The sequence below is a fragment of the Lontra canadensis genome, unplaced genomic scaffold, assembly GCF_010015895.1.
Source record: "Lontra canadensis isolate GAN:19392208 unplaced genomic scaffold, GSC_riverotter_1.0 scaffold40, whole genome shotgun sequence".
NCBI classification, from domain to species: Eukaryota; Metazoa; Chordata; class Mammalia; order Carnivora; family Mustelidae; genus Lontra; species Lontra canadensis.
Window position 1 is genome coordinate 9,792,082 of NW_022631034.1, and position 27,916 is coordinate 9,819,997.

The 27,916-nt window shown below is 39.9% G+C and overlaps 1 protein-coding gene across 3 annotated transcripts in view; it reads left to right on the plus strand.

The window, feature by feature from the left end:
* Positions 1-27,916, plus strand: part of ST6GALNAC3 (ST6 N-acetylgalactosaminide alpha-2,6-sialyltransferase 3) — a 530,323-nt gene that overhangs the window by 214,842 nt on the left and 287,565 nt on the right. For all 3 annotated transcript variants that reach the window (XM_032870131.1, XM_032870133.1, XM_032870132.1), the window contains exon 2: positions 7,914-8,108. In XM_032870131.1, the coding sequence (XP_032726022.1) occupies positions 7,914-8,108 (195 nt within the window). The remainder of the gene's footprint in view (positions 1-7,913; positions 8,109-27,916) is intronic.

The following is a 27,916-nucleotide window of genomic DNA, read 5'->3' on the forward strand; positions in this document are numbered from 1 at the left end:
GGAAATAGCAGGGTACCAATGAGGAGCATTCGGGGCAAAGCCACAGAAACTGGGTAGCAAAGGGGCTTTGGAGAATGTTGAGATGCTGTCCTGAAGCAGGGAGGGATGAAACAACAGATGGGACATGAAACCTCCAAGCATTCATACTTCCCTTCCTCCTTCACTGGTTATAGGAAGAATCAGGTGGGCTGACAGGTCTGAAAGTGTTTTTAAAGATATATGCTGTACAATATCAATGTCATATAGATTCACAGAAAAATAGAGGGTCCCATCATCATCTTCATGGTTGTCATTCTCGTCATTAGCATGATGCCTCTGGGGATGACTCCCTCCCTAATGACACCAGGTCACCAGAATTTATTCTTATGTTTCACTTCTGTGTCCTGAACACCTTGAAAGTAAGATTTGGATTCTAAGAGACAAATTAATTTCTGTAAGAGTGAAAGATGCCAAGCAGATTCTGAAGGAACCAAAAAAAGGGAGCTAGTGTTCTGTAAGGTGGTGGAGAATAAAACAAAATCACCCAGTTTGGTTACCTAAGAATCTTCATTGTCTTTGGTTAGTTAGCACCTCTCTTCCCTCTACAGAATGCCAGGGGTAGAGAGAGACAACAACAGGCCCTAAGTTTAAGAATTTAATGAGAAAAAAAAGAGGTAACTTCAAGGCTATCTGTTCCAATGTCTAATGTACTTATCATGAGAATTGGCCCTTTTAAATAAATTTCTCTGTGTCTCACTGCACAGCTACACTGTGAAAGACTTTGCTTTTTAGACCCCTTCATTCTACATACTAAGTACCAATTTTCAGCTTTATCTTGTGTTTCTGAGAATTTTGATTCCTTTCTGCCATGTGAAAGGACTTATGCTGAAGCAGTATGATAAAGATGAAAGGCAAAATGAGATAAACTGGTTTTATATAATTTTTCAAAATGAGACAAACTCAGTCAATGTAGCCATGATTGTTTTCATTTGATATTGTAGCAGTCTGAAAATCAAATCAGGACAGGAAAACCTAACTCCCCTCCTCAAATAAAATAAGAAAGATGTGTAAGCATACAAAATATCCATTGACAGTTTTCATATAGGTGTTAGAACGTTAGGTGTGACCTCTTACCGTGTCATCTACAGACTCATAGTGTTCATGTGAACTTGAACTTCTCTGTAGTGTTTATAACTATATGGAGTCACCTTTGGGCAAAAAAAAATCCCTGAAGAAATTTTGGCCACCTATAATTTCTACCTGGGACTTTGCCCAGGATAAGGTATGACTGTGGTGCTCCTGAAAACTCCTATTGCCTTGGTTTTTGTTTGTTGGATCTGTAATTCTTACTTGACTGTACCTATGTCTGATGGTGACACGTTGACATGGATTCCAAATTCTTAAAGCAGGTCACCATATTGAAGGTTGTCTGCTACTTAATTTTTTTGTTTTGTTTTGTTTTAATGAAACCATCAACATTATGTTGTTTAGCTGCATCTTCATTAAATAGAACGGCTGTAGAATTGTGGAGCTAAGAAAGGAAGACATGTCCATTTGATCATGTTGGTTCCTACAAACTGCTGGTAATAGGACTCCATACTATTGATTGACAAAGGGCACCGAATATTCTCTAGCAGAAGTGAAAGAATAATTGCTTTATTTTCCCTGAGTGCTAACCAATGGTATCCTGAAGTTGTCTTTTTAGTACTGGAAATAAAGCCAGGATTAAATTTGCCCAGAAATTACTGATTTTGAGGTAAATATAATTATCATGCTTCAGATCAGCCACTTAATTTTCCGTAAGAATTATTTTATTGACAAAATACGTTACAAAATCTTCTTAGGGTACCAAAATTTCTGGACTAGTCCTCTTAGAGTGTTCCCTTTGGTATGGGTAAAATTAACAACTTAGTTAATTCATACACTAGATCAAGGGCTTAGGAGTCAGAATATCTGAGTTAAATACCTGTGTTTATTATTTTCTAGCTCTGTGACCTTGGGTAAGTCACTCAACCTCTCTACATCTCTATTTCTTTGTCTGGAAAATGAGGATTACAGAAGCATTTCTCCAACTAATAACACCCACTAAATAGTAACTTCTATTAAGACCATGATGATTGTTCATAAATATACACTCTATCTGGACTCTAATCCTAGTGCCCCCACTAGGAGAAGAAAAGCCAACCACTAAAAGTAACAATTGCAGTTTTCATATTGAGAATTATATGTCAATTAGTGATAATGGATCACTGATGAAGTGGTGCATTTGCTCTTGTCATTGTCTTTCCCAAAAGGTTCTTTCCCACCTCTTCATCCATTGACCCCACACCATGTCCGGATGAGTTCTCCAAAAATCAAATCTGATCCTGTCACTCTCACACTGAGACCTCTTCTTTGGATTCTACAGTGTAACTCCAGACTCCTTGGTGTGATATACAGGACCTTCCTTCCAATAGATCCATTTCTGTCTCTCTAGCTCCACTTCTTCTGCCTTCCTCAAAGCCTACTCCTGAAATGTATTTCTTTTAGGTCATCACATTTTCTTCAGAAGCTTTGTGGCTTCTGAAATGCTGCTTATTCTTTTATGTTGACCTTGTTTGACATTCACTGCTCTCTTCTTGATGACCTCAATGATTCTATCACCAGTTATGCTGCCTAAGTATGGACTCTACTGATTTAGGTCTGGCCCCCTCTTATTACCTCCTTTTCCTCACCCCCCTCCCAATAAATGGATGATGTTTTCCCCAGAGTTCACTATAGTTTAATAAGCAGGATCCAGTTTGTTGATTCAATAGAGAAATAAAACAAATGAAGATTTTATCTGTATACTCTGAGCTTTGCTAATTTATCCTTATACAAATGAGAAGAAGCTTTATTGTATTTTCAGAGAACCACACTTGGAGCTTGGCCAGTGACACAAGGTAGAATTAAATTGATGACACAATTTTCTATATGGGAGAAGAATTTGTGTTTAATAAGGTCACAAATATGTAATGGGTAGACTTGTCAATGTGTGAAGTGTTTGAGCACTGATATAAATAATCAGCACAAATATTTATTATTGGATAGATGACAGCATATGGATAAAAATATATACAGTTTTACCCTGGAAAATAACTTATTTTGTTAATTAAATAATGCTGTTTAAATGGAAAAAATACAGCTTTAGACTATCGTTAATCATTTATGAAAAAGAAACAAAAAATCTAGCAACTGACTAAATTAAAAAGTAAAGAATTTATCCTGAGGTTAAAGACTAATTCTGTGGTAGAAAGAATAAAAACATACAAACATTAATACAGTTTGCAAATTTGCTAGGTACAAATATTTGCAATTGTTTTCTCCCTAAATCCTAAATTCTCTGTGGATTTTATTCTGAGATAGGTATCTCTGCTGTAAGTCTGATAAATGATATTCCAACTCTAAAGAGCAAGCAACTGGAATGCCACATTTTTGATGCATATTTTTGCAGCACAGTGGGGATTAAATTCTAAATGTCTCAGCTGTTAAAGGCCCCTTCAGAGTTGCCCAAAATGAGGAACAAAGAAGGAGAAAGCATTCCCTAAAGCAATTCATCAGATCTATTTGGGCACAGTGACATTCTCTCAGAGCTTGTGTGGATAAGTTTCACTGAATAGTTCAAGGGTGTGCAGCTGCCTGGAATATTGAGAAAAGATATCTCCAAGTTTTTATCATGAATTACATGGGCTGGCCAATTCTTACCAACTGGCTAATGGCCAACAAGGCTCTGACAATTAGTAGTTATAATGATAGTATCTCCCATTTTTGAGTACTCACTGTGTGCCAGAATGGTGCATTTTCCACCTGTTGTATTGTTTTAAGTTTGTACTTCTTTTTTTTTTTTTAAAGTAGGCTTCATGCCAAACTCATGACTCTGAGATTGAGAGTCACAAGCTCTACTGACTGAGCCAGCCAGATGCCCCGAAAGTGCATACTTCTAATCTTAGAAGAAAGACCTATTAAATGTACTGCCTATTTTTGCAATATGAAAGGTTTGTCAGACTGAGTCTTCTCCATTATAAATTTGATGAGTATTTAATTGTTGCTTTTTCTTACCTAGTTGCTGTTGTTGGATCTAGGAGATGCCCTGATTTCTTCATTAAAGGCAGCAGTGATCGCTTCCATAAGCAGATTGTTAGACACAGAGCAGAAAAATAAGTAGAGTCTTCTAATTTGCTGAGTGTTGCTGGACCCAAAACAATTGCTTGAACAAGTCACTGATGGAATAAACTTAAGTAATTAGAAACAAGGCGTTGTGGTGTTAGATGGCAATATCAAATACGATGACATGATTGATACATTTTCACTTGTTTGGAAAGTGTAGCAAGTTTTAGGACTATAAAGCATAACACTTTTATGCATTTATCCTTTCATTATCCTAATGTAAGATGGATGGGACAGATAATTGCATCTGACCGAATGTATTTGGCTTACTATTTTTTGTGTTTGGATTTGAACCCTGTCTACTTCTCTACCATCATCTCCCACCACATACAGTCTATGTACTCTTTATACCAAGTCATTTGAAGGTTGCTGACCAATTTAAGGCCTTGGTCTATGCTGTTCCCTCTACCTGGAATGCCCTTCCGATCTTCACTTGTCTAACTCCACCTCATTCTTCAGGACCCCTTTTGAATAATGCCTCCCCAAATAAGCATTCCCTGTCCCACGCACAGCCCTTCCCACTTCCTCTGGACTGGCACAGCGCCCTGTGCCTAACCTCCATTACCTCATTTGACATGTGACGTGCTACCCTTCTGTTTACTTGCCAGGGGCACTAAGGTGTGACTCTGGAGGCATCGCTTTATGACTTTTAGGGATTTATTTCTGCTTTTCAGCCCCTCACCCAGTCTGTACAGAGCTCAGGCTCAATGAGTGACTGTGACTTGGAGGAGTAAATGCATTCATATATATCATACATGTTAGTATTTTGTTACTTCCCCAACTCCCACATTCCTCCCACAAGCACACATACACATTCTCACTGCATTCTGGGATGGTAGACTTCCAATAGCCTCATCCACAGGCTTTATTGTCATTGCTAAAGCTCAAGGTCATGATTTGCCAGGAATGCCTGCTAGAAGGATGCTTGTCAGTGTGCCATCCTGTTGTCCTTGCTGTCTGAAGTACAGAATGTGCTTGAAATTATACCTCTGCTAGTGGACTTTCAGGGTGCTTTTATATCAGCACTCTGAGAATGCTTTCGTGTTAAAGAAGAATATTGCAGGGTAAAGAAAGACAAAGAATCTGGTCCAGGCAAAGCCCAAGCTATGAAAAGAACACTCTGCCCACTGCAGAATAGGATTCCAGGTCAAGCACAGATAAGTCTGTCTGGCATCTACTCTCCATTTGCTCCCCTCATCCTTTCTGTGCTCATTACTTGGTTCCCTTTGATAAAACATGGGAGGCAGACATGGAATACCAGGGAGCAGACTCTTACAACTGTGATTTCATTCCATTTTGAAGTTTCTCTCCAAAAGGTTGACTTATTTTCCTCTCATGTACGCATTATGTATGTGTGGCTACGCGAGATCAGCGAATTCAGAAAGGCCCTCTGAGCCTTTGTCCCCAAACCCCCAGCCATGCAACGCAATGCAGCAAGCAGGAGAATCAGAGAGCCACGCTGAGCTCTGGAATAGACAAAGGCACAAATCCCATCTGGGTCTCCTTCAAAGAAAACTGCTGTTTTGCAACAAGCTACCTGATGGTGATAAAAAAGGTTCTTACCTGTTTACTTAATGGGTGACTGGTCTCTTTGCTTTTATTTAGCCATCTGTTCTGGTCTGTGTCCCTTTAAACTTGTAAGATCCATCACCTCATTTAAGCTGTTACCTTGACACATTGCAATGTTGTGGACATAATGATTCCACAGAGGAGCAAATTAAAACAGTTTTTCATGATTAGAAGGTTAAATGAGGTAAGGCGGTGGTAGTTAGTGGTGAGATAAGGGGTTTTGAGGAGGCAGAACTCAAGGGACTTTCAGGTGATTGGGAAATTAGGCTGGCTAGACAGAGGGATGGGGCTTTTATTAATTGTGGGAGCTGAGCAAGAGCAAACACTTCCTTTGGGGTCTCTGGCTTCTGGAGACTTACTCCACTGTCTTTCTTGCAGAGACTGTGACCATGGCCCAGGGAGGAACAAGGGCTGGCTTTGGGTTTCTTTTCTTCTTGGGGTGTTCTGTGAAGAGCAAAAAGAAACTTAAGCTGGAAACAAAACAACACGTATCTAGTCATTCCTGGAGAGTTATTTGGCTTTCCTTAAGTTTGAAGAAGAATCAAGCAAGGGCTGAGCCCAGCTTCAAGGGGAGGGGGGGAGAATATCTGGTTCTGTCTTCACCATGGACTTCAAGGCAGAGTTATTCCTGACATCTGCCCTCCACTCTGCTCTCCTTGCTCTAGATTTGACCTTCCATTCAGATGACCTGCCATCTGGAGAAAACCAGGACTTTGAAAGCCAAGGGCTTTATCCTATTACTCATTTAAATCATTTCTTGCTCTGACCACTCTGGTGTCTCTTGATATGACCAGGATTCTTGTAGTTACCTAGATTTGAACTCTAAGGCGTCTCTGAATTTTCCATCTGCACCTCTGTCCAATCAGGAGTCACGGTTTCTGCCTATCACCTACACTGAGTTTCTCATATCTTTTTCTACCCTTGTATTCCCCTTGCCACTGCTCTGGCATCCCTCATCTGAACCAGTTGGAACAGCCTCCTAACAAGTTGCTGCCTAGCTTTAGTGTCTCCCTGCTCTGAAACATCTTAAGTACTTATGTTTGATTATAACTTGTAACAGTCACTTTTAAAAAATCAAGCAAGCAAACAAACAAAACCTCCTTTGGTCTACTGTCACCTAGCAAACTCATTGGACTTCTTAGCTTGGATTTTCAGGCAGTCCATCAAGTTACCATTTGTTTTTCCAGCGTTTTCTCTTCTTCTGTGCTCCAGGAAGACAGTATGCTATGTAGCTATGAATAACCCCATGTTTTCTTGCCTCCTTGCCCTCTACCTGGAAAGCTTCACTCACACATCTCTACTGAACAAAATTCATGCGTTTTATCTTGCGCAGTCTCAGCCACAGCTCTGCTCTCTTCCACCCCAGTCAGGTGCCCTTTCTCCTGCTCTTGCTTCATAGCAACACGTTTACACAGATGTCCTTATGCTTCTGGGCATGGATTTTGTCCTACTCGTATTCTTAGCTTTTTGAGTCTTACTTTTGTGCAAAGTTTCCTGCTATTGAGGGTGCTAGATAGAGAAACAGAGTCATTGTTAATAAAGTGTCTACAAGGATGTGAAAAATCCATTCATTCATTCATTCATTGATTCACTCAAATGTTTCCTGGACGCCTCCAGTATGTAAGGTACTGTGTCAAGGACCTGAGATACAGAAGTCAGTATGACAATACATTCTTGTTCTCTGGATATCACAGTTAGATGGAGGAAAAGTCATTTGAATAATTATACAAAGGATCACATGCAACAGTAGAAATTACCTTCAAGGTATGGGAGTGACAGGACTGCTTGTTTCTATTAGGGTAGATAGGTTGGGGTGAAGGGATGATGACGGGAGGGGACCTGAGCAGTTAGGAAAGGCTTCCTGTAGTTGAGAATGTCTGATTTGTGTTTTGAAAATTGAATAGAAATTGTTGAGGGATATAGGGAAGTAAGGAAGGGTAGGAATGGAGGGAAAGATAATCTAAGAAAGTTGCTCTGCTTGCTCTCAGAGGCTTATGAAAGCAACCTGGTCACCAAATGATTATGTTCTGTCTGCAAGTGAAATATCCTAAATGAAATCATCCTTTGATCCCTCTGAAAGAAAAAGTGAGAGAAACAAAGGAATCTCCCTCTGTGACTACTTTTGGTTGAAAGTCATTTGTTCATTCATTCACACTTTTTTTTTTTTTAATATTTTGTAGAGAAAGTCTGTGATCGCAGTGAGCTTCATAGCAGCGTTCCTCTTCCTGCTGGTTGTGCGCCTGGTAAATGAAGTGAATTTCCCACTGTTGCTAAACTGCTTCAGACAGCCTGGCACAAAATGGATCCCATTCTCCTACACATATATGCGGCCCCTTCGAACTCACTATGGATACATAAATGTGAGGACACAAGAGGTAAGACCTCAGAGGATTTCCTAGGATCCATGGGTATCCAAGGTAACAGGCTCCTAATCACTGAACTTACTGTCTCTGCCCCTACAAGCTTCTTTGGGTCCCTGGCATTTTCTGATTTCTCATTCTCAAACATTTACTGACACATATGTGAAGTCTGCTGGCCCCCTCTACATCGAATCTTTGGATTCACTAGCTTCCTATGGAGCAGAGGAGGCAATTACTTGTTTTCCTGGTGGTTTGTGGCATAACATACATATCTTTCTTTTTCAAAACTCTGATCAGCAGTTACCAGCTGGAGAATAGGCTGGCTTTATTTCCTGGAGGTCAACTAGTTGGGGACAGCTCTTTGTAGAACTGCAGAAAAGAATTTATATTCTTTAAAACTCTGTAATCCTTAGACCTGGAGCTAGAAAGGCCAAGCTGAAAATTCTCCATGGCTGCAGAGATAATGGGATTTAAAGAGTTTCCAAATTTAAAGGGGTTAAAAGCATTTAAGTCCTATAATCACTGAACCTCTAAATCTTTGTAGCCATTTGGTCATATAGGAGAGAATGGAGGTACATGGACAACTAGAAAGTATGCTGCACTGTGCTAGCAGCACTTTTATAAGCAAGAATTTATATCTTGGAGGGAGGTAAAGAATAATGAACCTTCCAAAATGTGTGAAGTATATAGAAGTGATTAATACAATTGTTTTCACTATTTGTTTCTATAAAGTAGGATATATGTGAGGTTAATATTTGTAGATGCGAAGTCCAAGCCTGTCTGAAGCTGTTGGCAAGAGGAGTACAAGTCACCAGAGTGTCTACATCATGGGGAAGAGTTTGGCTCAGATCCCATTGACAGGTCGTTGCCCAGAGATACTAGAGAGGAGACTTAACATGCAGAAAGCTAGTTGCTTCTGTCCCAAGAGCTATTCTTAGCATCCAGGGATGGATACTGAAAGCTATATTGGTCCATCCCCTTTTGTAGGCAATATTATACTTGAGTCACTGCTTCTGGTTAATTCGATTCTTTGAAAATTGTTTCTGTAGCTGCAGGATTTACAGGATTTTATTAGACATTTATAGTAAAAAGACAAATACGCCATTAATAACATGTAAATTCTTAGGAGTCTTGCTTGATGTTTATCTTTTCATTGGTTTTAAATTCTTTTTTTTAAAAATTGTCCATTTCTTGCATTTGTTGAGTGTCCTGGTGAATTGATAGCTTATATAAAAATGTATCTCTTAGAGAATAGGGTGTGTCACTCTCATCTTTTGTTTCTTTCATTTTTGGTTGTCACTGAATATCCTGTAACTGCTGGATTGTGTTGATCATCTCACAAGTGCCTGTCACAGGTAGAAAATGAAACACATGACTAAAGTGTCTCATGAACTAATCTCTTGAGGGAAATCCCAGCAAATGTTAAAGACCCTTTCATTTATCTAAATATTAATGGATTGGATCTTGGAGCAGTACCGGAAAACTGACCTGAAATGCACTGATTTAATTAGTTACATCAATGAGCTACCTTTAAAATTCTGTTGGTATGGTTTCTATTTATATTTTTTTTGAACCTTGGTATAGTTTTTTTTTTTTTTTTAAGATTTTATTTATTTATTTGACAGAGAGAGATCACAAGCAGGCAGAGAGGCAGGCAGAAAGAGAGGAGGAAGCAGGCTCCCTACTGAGCAGAGAGCCCGATGCGGGGCTCGATCCAGGACCCTGAGATCATGACCTGAGCCGAAGGCAGAGGCTTAACCCACTGAGCCACCCAGGCACCCCGAACCTTGGTATAGTTTTTAATGCAATAGCTTTACCAGATGATATTGATCATTATTTTGCTCCTGTGGAGGGTCCATCTTGGGAGGAAGCATGATTCCTGGAAAGAGTTTTTAAGTTTTGAGGGACACAGGCATGATTTACATGTCAGTTCTGTAAAGACAACACCATTGTTGTTAAATTCCAGGGGGCTGGAGGCAGAGGGTGAGAGACAGGCTTTATGCTCAGCTCAGAGTCCAACCAACTTGGGGCTCGATCACCTGACCCCAAGATCATGACCTGAGCTGAGATCAAGTGTCTGACCCTCAACCAACTGAGCCGCCCAGCACCCCTAGAACAATAGTTCTTAGACACTAGGATGGGCAGTATAAATTGGAACAAGACTTTTGGAAAAAACAGCTTCCTGTTGCCAAGTGAAGTTGAAGATCTGCATATACCATGCCCCAGCGTGTCCAGTCATTGATGTACTCACTAGAGGCACTCAGGAGCACACGCACCAGGAGCAGCATTATTCACAACAGCTAGAACCTGGCAGCAGCCCAACTGACTGCCAGAAGGAGAATGGATTCAAATAGTTCTCCATATACCAGAATATGCTACAGCCGTGAAAATGAAGAAGCTACGTGTGTTAGCTTAGACACACGTCTAGAGTGTGCTGTGTGTAACTCTGGGTGAATGATTTTGAGCCAAAGATGCAAGAATAATAAAATACAGAGTGTGATTCTGTTTACAGATCACAGGAAAAGACAAAACTAAACGATGTTGCTTAGAGACATAGATAGGAGGTAAAACTACAAAGAAAAAAAAGAGGAAGAAAATCATCGTCACAGAAGTGGGAAGAGAGAAGTGTGCTGTTTGTGATCAGAGTGGGTCTCTGGGATATTTGCGGTGTCCTATCTTTTGATCCAGTTGGAAGTTACGGGATGTTCACATCCTATTTGTTAAGTACACATTAACGATGCTTCACTTTTGTACTTGTCTGTTTCATAATAAAAAATTAAAAATATATTCTGAGCCCAGGGAGGGTATTTACTGACCAAGAATCACAAAAAGCATTTCACCTAAGTTAACAGCAGGAAGTAACTAAAAAGAAGCAATGGGGCATTAAGCTTTCTAAAACAAACTGGAAATATTTGCAATAGGCAACTTCATCTTATGCAGAGACTAACAGATAGGTAACTTATTCCTCTAGTCCATGCGTGACAGAAGGAGAGGTCCATGCTGTAATATGAGTGTAGGTGATGAGCAGAAAATTTTGCATGGAAGTTGAAAAACAATAAAATAACATCCAAAAGGAAGGAGAGATTTTCCTCAGACAATTTTAGGTCAACAGTTTTTGCCTAAATTGGGAGGAAAGCTAAATTCGGTGGCTCTCTACCTCCTTTTTCACTGGTTTCCTCTTTCCTTCTCATAGTTCCAACCCACCCCTGTGTCCAGGCTTCACTCTTCCTCCCAAATGCTCTGTGTGCCGGTCTTCACCAGATAATGGCTTCAGATGTAATCGTTCCCAGAGATGGTTGCATTTAAATATGGCTTGCATTAAATAAAGGAAGAAAACGTCTTCAAGAACCAAAGTCATATAGCTTAAATGGTAGGTGGTAGACTTGATCTCATGAGGCAGACAGCTTCCGTAGTGACCCTCGAACCTTACCTCAAAGGCAACCACCCACTCCTATGTTCCTCTTCACTCTATTTTAACCTGGAGACGGGGCAATAGGTAGGGCTTAGCTCAGTCAAGTGGTCACCAAGCTGATGTGTTTATTTTAATATCTTGGTCCTTGAGGTTTTCTCAGAAGTTTCTCAGAAGAAAGCACAAGCTTTTTAGAAACCAGCAGACTTCCCAGAATTTTTTGAGCATGTAAACATGCCAGCAATGATTTCTAGACCTAGAACATCTACAAACACGATCATAGCTGATGATGGCTTTATTGCCTGATGCTGTAGCTGGACCAGATGCTAAACAAGGTTTTATGAACAAAAGTGTTTACAAGAAAGAGTATCTCTCCACCGTTGTCTAAAATAAAGTGGGAGTGGGGGTGGCAGAATTAGGTCGAAGATGAGTGGATGTTGGGAGAACTGGATTTCTTGGAAACAAAAACCAGATTCTCCGGTTATCTTTTTTTGTTTTTGTTTTTGTTTTTTTTTTTTACGATTTTATTTATTTATTTGATAGAGAGAGAGAGAGATAAAGAGCACAAGCAGAGGGAGCAGCAGGCAGAGGAGCAGCAGATTCCCTGCTGATCAAGGAGTTGGATGCGGGACTCGATCTTAGGACCCCGGGATCATGACCTGAGCTGAAGGCAGACGCTTAGCTCTGGTAATCTTTAAAAATATGAGCTCTGGTCCCCTGGGCTTGGCACAGGTGGAAGTATAGGCAATCTTATGAATCTGTGACAGTCTGTCCTGAAGGCCTCCTGGATAGTAAATTATACTCTGTTCAAGCTTGGGTTAATTTTATAAATCACCTAGTTCCTGAGAGACTTATTTTCAAGGGACGTGCAAGAAGTAAAAAGTATAAGGAATATGAGAAAGACAAACAAGTGGACTTGCTTTTATTTTAAATTGTTGGAGGATTTTTTTCCTGGTTCAGGCCTATGAAAAGGAGTATGTTTTGAAAACTATGAATACTATTCTAGAGGAGTTAAATTGAAATGATTAAAATACCCTTCCCACCAAAACAGTGACAATCTAAATACAATGCCCCATTCTTTGCCCTTTGGCTCTTCTCTTTCTTAACCAATACGGGCTAAAGTTCTTATCTTTGGGGGAGGAGCAGTCTTGAGAGGCAGGGAAGTAAAACGCCTTCCTACGAGGGAGGTAGGAGCTGAGATTCTGCAAGTCTCTGCTGGCCACAGAACCCAGAATCCCAGCCAGTACTTGTGTTTGAGTAGTCATCAGCCATGGTGTACTATGGAACTGAAGCTGGGACTCAGGGAGATTTAGGTTTTGCAGTAGGCCCTGTGCTCCCTCTGTGCTCCACCCCCCTTTAATTTCTGACCCACTAGCTGCTCAGATGTGCCCTCCAATGTCACTACTGTGTTAATGCAACTCTGCATTTTAATAGGACTGTGTGTGGGGGGTGGGGGGGGACCCCACCTATATAGCGTTATGGCAGACTTACGGTATTGTCATTTGACCTTGGACATGGTAAACAGCATATGACACTGAATGTGTTTCCAAAAAATCCGTATCAGTGCTTGGCAGTAACCTACGTACTCTGCTTTCTCTTTGATGCAGGTGTTAATGATTTGTTTTAAAGTAGTTACTGTGGCAGGTAGAGAAGGTGTATAAAAAGCTAAGATACTGTAGGGCTTGGTTCAGGTAGCCATTGTTTCTCCCTGTTTGAAATCATGGCAGATTTTGAGGAAAGAGAAGGAAATGAACTTCAGGCTGCTAGATTCTGTTTGGTTTCTAGGCCATGGAATCAGTCCTTGTGTTGCCTTTTTTGTTGGGTGACCTGGTATGAAGACATTGCTCAGAGCAAGGAAACAGCAACTTATTTGCATTAACTATTAGATAAGAGATTCAAGCTCTGGCAATCAATAGGATGCCTGGCCAGATCTTCCTGGTGATCAGTGAGGGTGACAGACGTCTCCCTCACATCTGATAAGAGAGTGTAACATGCTAGAGCTGCAGAGGATTTCTGGTACTTCTGGAAGAGTGCCCTTTTTGCTGGTACCTAAAGATGAGCTAAGGGAAGAAACACAGGATTTCTGGAACATAGCAATCAAGTTGTAGGGCTGCATATTGATTTGCGTAACAATTTAATGAGGCCGAAATATGCCTCTTTTAAAAATGAGACCATTTTAAAGCCTCAAGTAGACTAAATAAGAATACTTAGGATCAGTTGCTGTGACAGACAGACTGTACTAGCCCAATTAAAGATGTGCATAACATATTGATGTTGCAATAGAATTTCCTGAATTGTGGTTATAGCAACAATTAAGGAACAGAACTGACTTTCTTGGTAATAAACGCACACACTCCACAAATTCAAATAAATGTACACATGTAACTAAAGCTGACATGAATAGGTTTTCTATATTTGGGAATATAGGCTTTGGGTTTTTCATAAGTATAGTGAGAGCAATTATATGCAAATGAATGTTCCAAAAGTTTAAATCTGATCGATTTAATTGTTAATTAAATTCTGAATATTCACATTTGTGTAATCCGTAAAGTAAGAGAAATTTCAACTATTAAATTGTTATAGAAAAGGAAACAACTAAATTAACATACCATAAAGATTACTTATTTGGCATGTGCATATTAAATTCATCATTTTTAAGATAATTTATCTTTTTCCTAAGTATAAGGGCATATATTTATTGAGTGGAGAAGAGATGATGTTTCTCAGTGTGGTCATGAGGTATAAACTCCCCAACAGTGGCTGCATGTCAAGGCAGTCTCTGCTCCAGAGCCTCATGGGAGGGACAGACGTAACTATGGGCTGGAAAAGCTCCATGAAGCTTTCATGGGAGAAGTGAGACTTGTGTGTAGGAGAAGGATTTGGATGGCATGGAGAGAAAAGAGAAAGTTGAGCTAGGGAAAAGAGCAAGAGCCAAAGTTCTGATTAGACCCTGTCCATTTTCCTTCAGCTCCTACCACTCCTAGTAGGCCAAGTACACTAAACCGAAAGTTACGGTGAATGCCTACTGTGGATGATCCATTTCTTACCTCTTTCTGGTTCTATCAGCCTTGTTGCTAATCTCTTGCCTCTAAATTTTGTTGGCTAGTGACTTTAAGTCTTGGAGCGCTCATACTTTGGTCCTGCTGTACCGAAAACTACATATGGGGTCACTTCTAATAATGCTTCCCTCTATGTACCCCCAATGTAGACATGGCATCCCATGCCCAAGGAACCCCTGAGGAATGCCAGAGGCCTGCATGATCCTCTGACTTTCCAGAGAAGGAATTCAGACACATGAGGGGTCAATAAGTAGGCCCATCTGCCTGGAATGCAACTTATTCTAGGGAATAGAAGATAAACAATACATTCACTGGGGAATGATAATGTAGGTTGGGAATGGGATCCCTGAAAAGGGAAAAACCATATGCATACTTGGCAAAACAGTAATATATACATACATACATACACATTCATGAACCAATATAAACAAATAATACGGAAAAGACACACACACACGCACACACACACACCCCTATATGCGTGTGTTCTATATATACACACATGCTTACAGAACAACTTATACTTTCTTAAATACACACAGACTGTATGTATATATACTGTATTACATAATTAGATGGTTAAAATATAGGATTAGTCAGTTAGGTATATGTGGTGTCTCTTATGCTTGTCTCCTCTTCATGGCCTCCTTATTACAGAAATAATCCCTCCCTTCTGATGACAGGGGTGAGCAGAAAATTCAGGCTAGTAATGGGCCAATCAAGTGATTGGCCAAGAGATGGACACATGGCTCAAGATAAGCCATTTTGAACTCTTCCCAGACTTTATTATTTTCCTGGGTAATGCTGTGCTCTTTTCTTTAGTTGTAGAGCTCTTGAGATGGGATTCTCTGGGTGGCAGTGGCTGTGTTCCCTGGAGGGGACAAGACCAAGACACCAAGAGAAGCAAAAATCAGTTGCAGAGCTAAAGCGAGGGCCTGAACAAATGCTCTGGTGCTGAGACCAGTCAGTCTAACCTCCTCTGTGGTTTGGGCATATAACCTAATAAATTCCTCCTTTTTATGTGTGCTGCCTTGAACTATGTTTTGGTCACTTGCAACCAGAGTCCTAGCTGATACATACATTATATGTTAAAGGTATTTTATAAGAACAATAACCAAACATTCTGAAACTCATCTTTAAACAAGGTGCTGCCTGCAGGATGCCAGGAGCCACCTTTCCAAACCCATACTTCATAACTGCTGGGAGGCTTTGCATGAGGAGACACGTCTGTCACTCCATCAGTCAGCTCAGGTGTCCACAGAGATGCGCGCTGTCTTCCTCATCAGGGACATATGTTTAGGAAACTAGCTTGTTCTTTTGAGAGGGAAGTAAAGGTCATGATTTCCCAAGGTCATCAAACCAGAAAAGGGCCAGACAAGACTGATTACTTACTGACTTTCTAGTCTTACTCAACTGATAAATCATATAGTTTTATTATAATTATTCAGATGAAATCTTCCCTATTGCTATGAGGCATCATCAGTCAAAATAGATTGATTTTCACTTTACAAATCACATTTGTTATTGATGAAAGATCCATTATTATCATAGTTTTCAATGTAGTAATTTGTTCCCCAGGAAGTTCCAGGGAATTTTATTCATTATAGAACCTTAAGTGGATAAATGCCCGTTTGCCAACTGCCATGTTAACACACTTGAAAGGGGCCTATGAAAAATTGAAATTCATTTGTGACAAGCAAAGAAAGACAAAACAGGGCACCCACAAAAAAGCATCCTGATTTGAGAGTTGAAAAAGATGATAGAACTAGGGCCCCAATGGTAAGAATTTTGCTTCAGCTTTTCTCAAGTTCCAGCCTGACAGAATGACTAGCACAAAAACCATTCATCATGTGGCAGTTAGAATTAACCATGAATCATAGTCAATCCCAAATATTTAATAAGTGCTTGCTCAGTTCTAGATCTTAGCTGTGCTAAGGATCAGCAAGAAACCCCACTTTCCAAAAAAACTAAAATTGGGGTTCACCAAGGAAGAGAATGAGAAAGACCCAGTTACAAGTGTCCTAGAACAATACCATCTAAAGGGCTTTGACATTTCATCACAACAGATTTATTCCACTGCTGTTAAGGATAGAGAACACTCAAGTAATTTTCATTAAACAATTGTACTCAATGTCTGGAGGATAATTTGTTACTAAGTAGATGGCATTGAGCTGTGATTTCTCCAGCCTGGTGATTTTCCAGAGTAGGCTTACAAAGGCTTACATACAAAAGAAAAATATTTATTAAAGAATTTTCATTTCAAAAGTAACTCTACATCTCCTATATCAAATAGTATCCTGCAAGACTTAGGAAATGGTATATCTGGTTCATTGAGCAATCTGGCTAATGGAAAAATTTTAAGTAGTTGATAAATAGATGATTGATTTAAAAGGAAAAGGAAATGAAGAGTTCTGGTCTGGCAATATGGTGGTCTACGAGAACATGACAGCTCTCTTGCTGTCATGCTGGATAAATAGGTTGCCTTATTTAATGCCCAGCTGACACTGCCAGAAAAAAAATTAAGTCTTTAGGCACCAGGAACTCGAAAGGAATGGAAATAGATGTAAGCATGAATGTGGATGTTGTGGTTTCCTGGAGTTTTATTAATATCAACAATGGAGGGGATACATAATATTGACCCCCCAGGAACAGAAGGTAGGGCCTCAGTCCTCTAACGAACACAGAGAGTGAGAACTGTCTCCGCCCCACTCCCTGTCCACACACAGCCCTAAAGCTGGGCCCTTAACAGCTCTGCCCTAGTGAAAGGGGCGGCTGGGGAAGAAACCTGAAACCTGGCACAGAGCGCCAATAAGGAGGCTTATTTATATCTTTGGTTTCTGGATAACAAAAAAATCATCCCTGGAAATTCAAAATGCTAGACCTCTATCCTAGTGGTCTTTCAGTTGAATTTTACTACTTAAATTTCTAGGCAACCAGTAAGATGAGAAATCAACCCCATATTTGGTCTCCAGCTAGTGATAAACTGGGGTTAAAGTGACTAGAACTCCCCGGGAAAGTGTTCCCACAACTCAGACACAAGTGCACCATTAAAAATGATAAGACAGAAAGAAACAGTGAGTTTACTGTGAGGATTTGCATGCTTTGCTGTAGAAGATATCTCTGTTGATTACAGTGTGTTCCTCTGTCCTTAGTTGTGGTCTTCCATCTTATGCTGTGCATTTGCTCTCTCGTCCTCCTCAGTGGGAGAATTCTCAGTTCCCAAATGTACCTGGTCCAAGGCATTTGGCTGGGAAAAGGGATCATGGACCCGTGTACTTAAGCATTTCACATGCCATCATTTCTTTTCATCCTTACAGACTACATACTATTTTACTGATTTAATTTATTTTTCAAGGCCCCAAATTGGTGATTCTGTGCCAGTGACTTTAGTCGTCCTGTGAGGGCAAAGGGAGAGCCTGAGATTACATTGGTCAGCAAATTTTATTCAATGGTTTCACGGGGGTTGGTCAGTTCATCAAGTCAGAAAGGTCACTGGCTCATAATTGCTGAATGCACTACATCCTGAGCCCCATGGTAGGTTCTGGAATTGTAAAGATAAAACACTTTCATAATGTTGAATGGTGATAAGTGAGGTAGAGTAGTGTATGTGGAGGATTATTTTAGCTCTTGAAGTGTAGGCCTAGAAAGATAGTTTGGAGATAGTAGCTCCAAATATTCAGTATAATGGTCTCTGTCAGGATGGTAAATCTAGGTGACCTTTTGCTTAATCATGTTTTCCATTTTTTCTATGATGAGCAAGTATTGTATTTGTTATTAGAAAAAAATTAGTAGAATTAAGCCCTTTATTTTTAAAGCAATATCTATCTGTGAAATATTTTAGAGCTGTTTTCATCTTTGAAAAAAATTGAATTTAAGATATCTAGGTAAATGCATTGGAGTACTTTAAAAGTGAGTACTCTCCCATTCTTTAAGTGTGGGTTGCTTATAGTGACTTCCTTCTGTACAATATGGAAAGGGGAAAAAATAGTAATTTTATAGTGGAGAAACCTGACAAATACTACCTCGGCCAGGTGAACAAGGTCAACATCAATAGTGATAAATCATGTGGGTAGTATATACCCTTGATGTGATGCCATGAAATGACACTTTGCCTCTACACTCTTCTTCTCTCAAATCCATAACTCCTGTGTAATCATGAGAAAAACCCTAGACAAATATAAATTGAGGAGCATTCCGACCAGTACTACTCAAAGCTGCCAGGGTCATAAAAACAAGGGAAATTTGAGAAACTGCCAAAGCCAAGAGGATCCTAAGGAGACATGACTGCTACCTGCAATGTGGTATCCTGGATGAGTTCTTGGAACAGAATAAGGATATTAGGTCAAAACTAAAAAAATCTCCATAAAGTATGGACCTTAGTTACTAATAAATTACCAATATTGGTTCATTAATTATAGCAAATGTATCATACCAATACAAGATTTTGATAATAGGGGAAAATGGAGGTGGAGTATTTGGGAACCCTCTGTATCGTCTTCTCAATTTTTATGTGAATCTAAAACTGTCCTAAAATAAGAAGTTAATTTTTAAAAATGGCAGTAGCAGGACACCTGGGTGGCTCAGTGGGTTAAAGCCTCTGCCTTCGGCTCAGGTCATGATCCCAGGGTCCTGGGATCGAGCCCCGCATCGGGCTCTCTGCTCTGCAGGGAGCCTGCTTCCTCCTCTCTCTCTCTCTCTCTCTCTCTCTCTGCCTGCCTCTCTGTCTACTTATGATCTCTGTCTGTCAAATAAATAAATAAAATCTTTAAAAAAAATAAAATAAAAATGGCAGTAGGTTTTCGATCTTTGTATCTGGAAGGTTGGAATTGCCATTAACTGAGATGAGGAAGACCACAGAAAGAGGTGGTTCAAAATAATTTGAAATTTATAATGGTCCAGCTCCATAGCAAGTGCATTGTGAATATACCATTGTCTTAATTTTCTATACTGAATACAATAGATACTTTTGGGAAAAATTGAGTATCCTAGAAATAATTCCTGTAGTCCTAAAAAAACTAAAAAAATTCAGATTTTTCAAAGATTCCTCCAAAAACACACTGGAAACCAATCTGAGCTTTTAAATTCCTGTTAGTTATCCTCGTGCACTTAATCAGTTTCCTCTATTGTTAATGCAGCCCACTTTTTGGTAATGCAAATGATTTGTAGAATTCCTAGAAGGAAAGATTCAAGTAAATAACTTCTTGGTTCTGTATAATATTATATTTTGCCAGTAACTAACTTTTTTCCCATTTTTTTTTTAAAGATTTTATTTATTTATTTGATAGAGAGACACAGACCGAGAGAGGGAATACAAGCAGGTGAAGTGGGAGAGGGAGAGTGTGAGGCTCGATCCCAGGACCCTGAGATCATGACCTGAGCCAAAGGCAGACGCCTAACGACTGAGCCATCCAGGTGCCCCTTTTTCCCATCTTTTTAAAAGATTTTATTTATTTATTATTGATTTTAGAGAGAGTGTGTGCAACCTGGGAGGGAGAGGAAAAGGGAGGGAGAAGGAATCTCATGCAGATTCCCTACTGAGCACAGAGTCCCATTCGGGGCTCAGTGTCACGACCCTGAGATCATGACCTGAGCTGAAACCAAGAGTCAGAGGCTTAACTGACTGAGCTGCCCAGGCACCCCTTGCCAATAACTTTCTAATAAGGCTCAATAATGTTTATTGGATGGAGGACACTTACATATCTTTCAGTTATCTTTCCCAGAGCTCACAAGATGAGGTTTTCCAAAGCATGTCCCCAGAAGGTGTCAACAATTACATAACAGGAGTAATAATAACAATGATAATAACAAGCCAACACATACAGTGCTTGCTATGTGCCAGACATCATTCTAAATACTTTACATATTCTTATCTATTTAAACCTCATAATTCTAATAATTAGGTATTATTATCGTCCCATTTTGCAAATGAGGAAACAGAGGCTAAGAAAAGATACCTTGTCGAAGGTTGCATGGCCTTTGAGTAGAGTTGCTGAAATTGGTACCCTGACTCCAGAGTCTGCTTTTCACCACCACACGTACTGCCTCGTAGAATAAGAGCTCACATGTATGTAGAGCAAGGACATCTCTGCTCCCGGAAAGATGGAAAACTTGAGGATGAGCCGAGGGACTACTTTCTTCCTCAAAAAATGCCTCTTTCACGTTTCTTAATATATGCCAGAAATGAGGTAGATGCCACTGAAGCATTGTGGCAACTTCAAATGTCCTGTATAGGTAATGTCCCCCTAGGTTTAGTATGCGGAAGCACTGTGCACCTAGGTTATATTTTTTCTGGTCTTTGTTATTTCTCCCAAAACTCTTGAGACAGAAGTAGTTTCATTTAAATATCCTATTGCCTTAGTTTTCTATTTAGTCTTTCTCTAGATGCAGACAGGGTTATGAAGTTATAATTGTGGTATATATAGAAGGTTGTGTATATTTTTTACATCACTAACCATTTATCACTACATCCATTATTCTATAATCGCTTTTCCCTTTGTTTCAGGAAGCCCATTATATGGTTGTCTTGCATTTGTTTGTTATACTGCACTCTTTTGTGAGGTCCAGTTAAGTTTTAGAAGTTTCCTTTAGATTGTTTCTGTGTGCAATCTCAGTGTTTTTAAATGATCTCTTTCTCCCTTTTCAAAATTTTATGGCATTAACTAGAACTTATCATACAATTGTAAACAATAGCTTCTAAAGAGATTTTTTAAAATATTTATTTATTTGACAGACAGAGATCACAAGTAGGTAGAGAGGCAGGCAGAGAGAGAGGGGGAAGCAAGCTCCCCACTGAGCAGAGAGCCTGATGCGGGGCTCAGATCCCAGGACCCTGGGATCACGACCTGAGCCGAAGGCAGAGGCTTTAACCCACTGAGCCACCCAGGTGCCCCAGCTTCTAAAGAGATTTTTAAAAAGAGTGCTGCTAATGTTTGATCACTCAGTATAAAATTGACCTGATTTGAATTTCTTTACCATATTAGGGAAGAATCCAATTGCTTTTAAAATCATTTTTCTAAAATCATATTTATATGTGTTAAATTTTGTCAGGTGACTTTTTGGGCATCTATTGAAATGACTGTATGATTTTTCTCTTGAAACTTATCAGGATGGTACTTTCTTGTTTTGAATCACCTTTACCAACTGATCTCCTTTTTTTCTTAGTGTAAGCATTAGTCAGAATTCTTCAGAGAAACAGAACCAACAGAAGGTATGTATATATAGAGATTTGTTTTAAGGAATCAGCTCATGTGATTGTAGAGGCCTGGTGAGTCCAAAATATGATGGGGTAGTCTAGCATTCTTGAGTTGCAGTTTGAGTCCAAAGACAGTCTGTTCTCAAAGAATTCCTTTTCTCAGGGTGAGGTCAACCTTTGTTCTAGTAGGCCTTCAACTAATTGGATAAGGCCCACCCACATTATGGAGGGTACTTGGCTATACTCAAAGTACAATTTAAGTGTTAATCTCTTGAGGTGCCTGGGTGGCTCAGTTGTTAAATGTCTGCCTTTGGCGCAGGTTATGATCCCAGGATCCTGGGATTGAGCACCGTATCGGGTTCCCTGCCTATGTTCTGTCTCTTGCTGTCTGTCTCTCTGTCAAATAAATAAATAAAATCTTTTTAAAAATTTAAAAAATAGGTGTTAATCTCATCCAAAAAACAATTTCACAGACACATCCAGAATCACATTTCACCAAAGATCTAGCCATCATGGCTCAGTAAGTTAACATGTAAAATTAAGTATAACAGTATATAAGGCTTTTAATGAATCAATAAATTTAAAAATATCTCACAGTATGAGTTATGTAACATTCTTCTCCCATATTGTGGATAAGGAAGTCGAGACTAAGAAAGGTTATAAAACTTGTTCCAAGTCATACTTGCTCCTGGTGGCAGGGCTTGAGTCTTCAACCCTGGACTCCAGAACTCTAGGGTTAGTCCTGTGATCAAGAGCATCCAGTGTGTTAACTTGTTATTCTCCATACTGTCCCCCTACTTCCTTTGGTCGGGGTTCTGCTGCCTGTGTCTCTCATATGTCACTTGGCCTTGTCTGCTTTTGTGGGCTGGATGATGAGTAGTAAGAGTTGAGATTATACTCACCGCTGTGAGCTGATGTAAGTTGATCACCTTGCCACAGTCTGCATCTGGGCTGAGTACAAAACTGAAGCTCTCTTCCTGACTTTTTACTCTGTTGTACTGGTAGGCATAACAACCATAGCACCACCATTCTTGCTCTCTTGCTGATGAGTTGACCTCATACTTCTCTCCTTATATTTTTCAAAAGACATAGGCTGTTTTGCAAGTTATTTAAGCCCTGTTTCAAAAGCAGTATGGTTGATGACTGTGTTTCATCCCTGGCTGCAGTGAGCCTTTTAACCCTGTATCCTTGCAATAATATGAGCTTTCTGGCAGGATGTGTTCAGGACAGCCTTTCAGAGCAAAAATGTTGATGTTCCCAAATTAAAGAGCTCATGGTCTATGGTAATATATTCTCTTGATTTAAAATTAGGTGGAAATTGGTATAGTTTGTCAGAAATCCACAGAGGATGAAAATGAGGCACAGTTTTGGGTGCTCAGCTATAAGCCAAATAGCCCTTGTGTTTCTTTCTTGAACATCTACTTCAAAGAGGCAGATTTGCTTTTGATATCTGTGGGAGCATGCATATGAACTGATTCCGGTGCCCTCATCATCTCCAGAATTATTTATTTGTTTGTTTGCCTATTTATTTATTTATTTATTTGTTTTGTGCATGGGTCTGTGGCCAATTTGCTTCTTTGTTTCTTGAAACCAGCACGATCATTATAATTCTCCTTTTCATTAAATCACTCACTCTCAGCCCATTGTTGTTATCCTCCACTTAGAGATTGGGAATGGAGTCACCTAACATGAGGTCATTCATCTCTTCAGCGAGTGCTTTGCCTGTATTGCAAATTCTTATGCTGACAAAAACACAGGAAGCATGGCAACAGAATCATATTCACCACCTGAGCCACCTTGACATTTTCCTGCTAGTAGGAAGCTTTCTTTTTTCTCTTTTGCTTTAAACTCAGAAGAATGCATCCTAAATTCTGTAGGCTACCTAATCATGCCCATGAGCTTTCTCTTTTCAGTGCAACCTGCCCCCATAACTGGTTTTTTTCTGTAAGCAATGCTAAATATGCAGAAAGCCAATTAGGATGTTTCACTTAGGACTCCTTTGCTTAACTGTTTCTCAGAACTTATGTGGCATAACTGCTCGAAGAAGATGTTAGAAGAAGAATAACGTGTTCTCTATTGGTCTTTCGAGTTCTCACCTTCATGCCTTAGCTCAGACTGGAAGGCTCCTACCTGTCATCGCTTTGTGTAGAAAATCTACCCACCCCTCAACGCCCTGTCCAAACACTATTTTCTTTGTGGTGGTTTGCCTGATTCTCCATAGAAGTCACAATTCCTTCCTGTGAACCCCTCAGCACTTTCTATTGTCACTACTGTTGATAAACACTTGCATAATTCTTCTTGCCTTACAAAGTTTACAAACATACTATCCCATGTAATAAATGATCTTGTGAACCTGATATCGTCTCCGTTTGAACTAGACACATTACATAAATGAAGCACAGAGAGACTAATTTGTTGAAATGCTGCACACCGTCCGCTATCTTCTAACATTCAGTCTCTTCCTTTACCAGCTATATCCTTTTGGTCTGAAACTATTTTCCTCATCTTAGCTAACCCTTACGGAGCACCTCTTTTTGCCAGACATCCTTCTAGGTGGTTATATGCAGCAGAAATAATACCTAACACCGCATTGCAGAAATAATACCTAAGCTTCTTGCCAGATACTTAGTCTTCAAAGCAACCCTATGCAGGAGATATCATTATCGTCCCACTGTTTGCTGGTGATGACTCCAAGAGACAGAGAGCTGAAGTAATTTACTCAAGAGCAGGTAGCTGCAGGAAGTTACTGGGAGCATCATAGTCTTTCCAATCACGAATATGGTGGCTAGTCAGTGAAAATGCTGTGGAAACTCAGAATTATCAGAGGCCACAATTCAGCCATCAAAGAAAGATTATCCATGTCCTCTGCATTTCAGGTCTTGCAGTAGTGCATTCCATAGACAGAATATAAACGCCATCGAGGACCATAGCGATCAGGAAGTCTGTTTGTTTTTCAGCCTTTGCTCTGCAAGATAGGGGAAGAGCACAGAAGAAGGTAAAAATAGATAGTGTGCGCTAATAGATGATACCTAGCATAGCTGTGATGCTGATGTGAGGCTCTTGGCCGTTCCTTCTGAATAAGACCCTGTTAAGATGGTTGTTGAATATTGTCACTCAGATCTGTAGTGGTTTCACCTGACCAATGCAGGGGAGATGAACAACCGTATAGTTTGATGTAGAAAAAGGTTGCTTGTTAAGGAATAGTGGAATATAGGACTGAGGAAGGAGTGGATGTTTTCTACAGCTTATGAGCAGGTGCCCATTCCATCTTTAACGGAAAATTAATTGGGCAAACAAATGCCCATGGACTATATCCAGATGTGTTCCTAATGCAGTCAGTCAGTGGATATGCCACCATCCAAAGGCTTCTTTAATCTTTCAGCTAAGTAATGATTGAGTAGAACCTTTGTTCCCCTTTCCTGCTCAAATGCTGCTTCATTAACATTCTTGTTCAGAACCATCATCTCCTAAGTGTTCTGCAACTTACCCCTCTAATTGCTGGATAGATTGCTCTCAATTCTTCATCTAACCCAGTTGCTTGCAGGTTCCTTCTCCTGTAACAGTCTTAGCAAGAAAATGTCGCATCACCGAAATTCCCCACTACTGCCGACTGATTAGGGCGGGCTTTGAGCTGATGAGTATGTATCTCGGGGGGTGGGGGGGCTTTGTTTGAAAAAGTGTCAGAGACTTTGTTTATGGGGGAACGAGTGTAAATGTAAATGTAGACGTTTGTTTACCAAAAAGAGTGGTAACTGAAGAATTACTAGCTAATAATCACCCCACTCGTCAGTGTACTGTGTCTTTTCCAATTAGTCCTCTCTTTTTATGAAGAAACATGCCTAGAATATCTCACGGATTTTTCTCCCACAAGTGTGCTTTCGGGAAGTTTCCTGGAAGATTGATCGGAACACAAGGATTTCAGTTCAGGGCGTCCTGTTAATCAGCTCAGATTTGTTAAAGTCATTAGTGTTATAAATTTCCTTGTACTCACAATTTTCCTTACCTGGAGTTAATTCTGTGTCAGTGCATTAGTGTGGGCAGAGTACCTTCCACCAACTCAGTGTTTTTAATGGAGCTTACTTGGTTTAATAACAACGGAGATCCCCAAAGGGAAAACAAGGTATTTGGTTCAGATGTCTTGTGGGGGCTGAACCCACCAGAATGTTCTGCTGGGGGACTCATCACTAACCTGCCAACACTGGTTTCTGGATCCCATCAATTCCTTTTCACGGAAGCCGTGAAGTGAGGTGCACTTTCTTTATCTAGTCGTTTCTTTTTTCTTGCTTTTAATGCATGAAAGAGACATAGGAACGTTTGGAAAAGTTGGGACTTGGCAAATTGTAAGATTGATTTTCCTTTGTTGGTCCCCATAGTAGTCAGATAGAGATAAGATACTTAACTTCCCTGGGCTCTAAGTTGCCTTCTATAGAACAGAGTAGACACCAATTCTTGGAAAGAAATAAGGCCGTGATGAGTCAGGTTTCCACCATGCGTAGGCTGTGCTAGGGGTTTAGGGCTAATGGCATGCCTTGAGGGAGTGGAGAGGGTGGTTACAAGGTTAGAGCTTGTGTTGTGAATCCATGTAGAGTCCTTATGACTGTTTGGTCTACAGACTCTGACATGTGCCTGTCTCTCACTGCACCCCTCCTCACAGAGCTTGGTGCTTTGGCTGTGCTGAATCACTTTGAGTTCCAGAATGCACAGTATATTTTACACCTTTCTGAATTTTCAAATGCTTGCCCCTCCCCTCATTTACCTGGTGAACTACTCAGCTTCCAGGCCTTTTCTGATAACCTCCTCTTTCTTGGTGTGCTTGTGTTCTTGCGTGGCCTCAACATGTATCTATCAGAGCCTCTTTAACTGTATATTGTCAGTACTTGTGTGCAGAGCTGACTTCTGCTCCATAACCATGTGGCACTTCCAGGTAGGATCCTCTTTATATCCCAAGCCCCTTTCATTTTCTTTCTGCCAAGATTAGTGCCTCCACTCAGAGAGAAGCACATCCAAAAATATTTTATAATATGTGAATTTCGGTGTAGTGTTTATTTCAGCCGTAACAGAAAAACAGATTGATTTTATCCAGAGATGTGCCTCTCCTCACACATAGTATATTCAATGGGTAGAAATGCTCAGCAAGATTTGTATTTTAAAATCACAGGAAGGAGGATAAGCGATCAGAAAATATGAAGGCAGGGGTGCCTGGGTCGCTCAGTGGGTTAAGCCTCTGCCTTCGGCTCAGGTCATGATCTCAGGGTCCTGGGATCGAGCCCCACATCGGGCTCTCTGCTCAGCAGGGAGCCTGCTTCCCCCTCTCTCTGCCTGCCTCTCTGCCTATTTGTGATCTCTCGGTCAAATAAATAAATAAAAAATCTTAAAAAAAAGAAAATATGAAGGCAGAGTTGAGTTCAATATAAGTAATAGCTTTCTGGGCATCCAAACCGTTCAAAGTTGGAATGTGCTATCTTGTCAAAAAATGGGGTCTCATGACTGGAAGTGTTCATACCAAGACTCACAGGGATGCTGTCAAATATATAGTCTTATATTGTTTTGGAAATAAGTGCTTGCCAAGATCCTTTCTAATCTTAAGAGTCTATTTTTATCTCTGTAATTCAGTTCAAATATTATTAAGTTCTCATAATTTCCAATTATGGAGTTGATATCCATCAATTTATCTCAAACTTCATTAAAAATTTTTTATTAATCCAAGTCAATGAAACAATTATCTTCTGCCTCACTCCCCAAAGAATCTCGCTGTCCTTGTTTATCCATGTTTCGTTTCTCTCCTTGTTTATAAATACATGGTAAAATTCCTAAGACTTTTAAAAGACCTATCAATTTAAGTCGACCAATACTTGAATAATGGGCCAGGTGCAATAGGACATAGTGAAGATATTAAAATGATTATGGTAGCTAACATTTATCAAGTGCTTCCTGCCATTTTACATATATCAACACATTTGTTATTCACAACAATGCTATGTGGCAGGTAAGTAGTTTCCCATTTTATACATTAGAATCCTGGGACTCAGGAAAGTTAAGTGATTTGCCCAAGATCATAGAGCTACTAGGTAGAAGAAACCCAGGAATCTGAATCTGTAACTTTAAGCATTACTGACTTTTGATGAATAAATTTAATAAGATACTATCTCTTACCTTCAAAGAT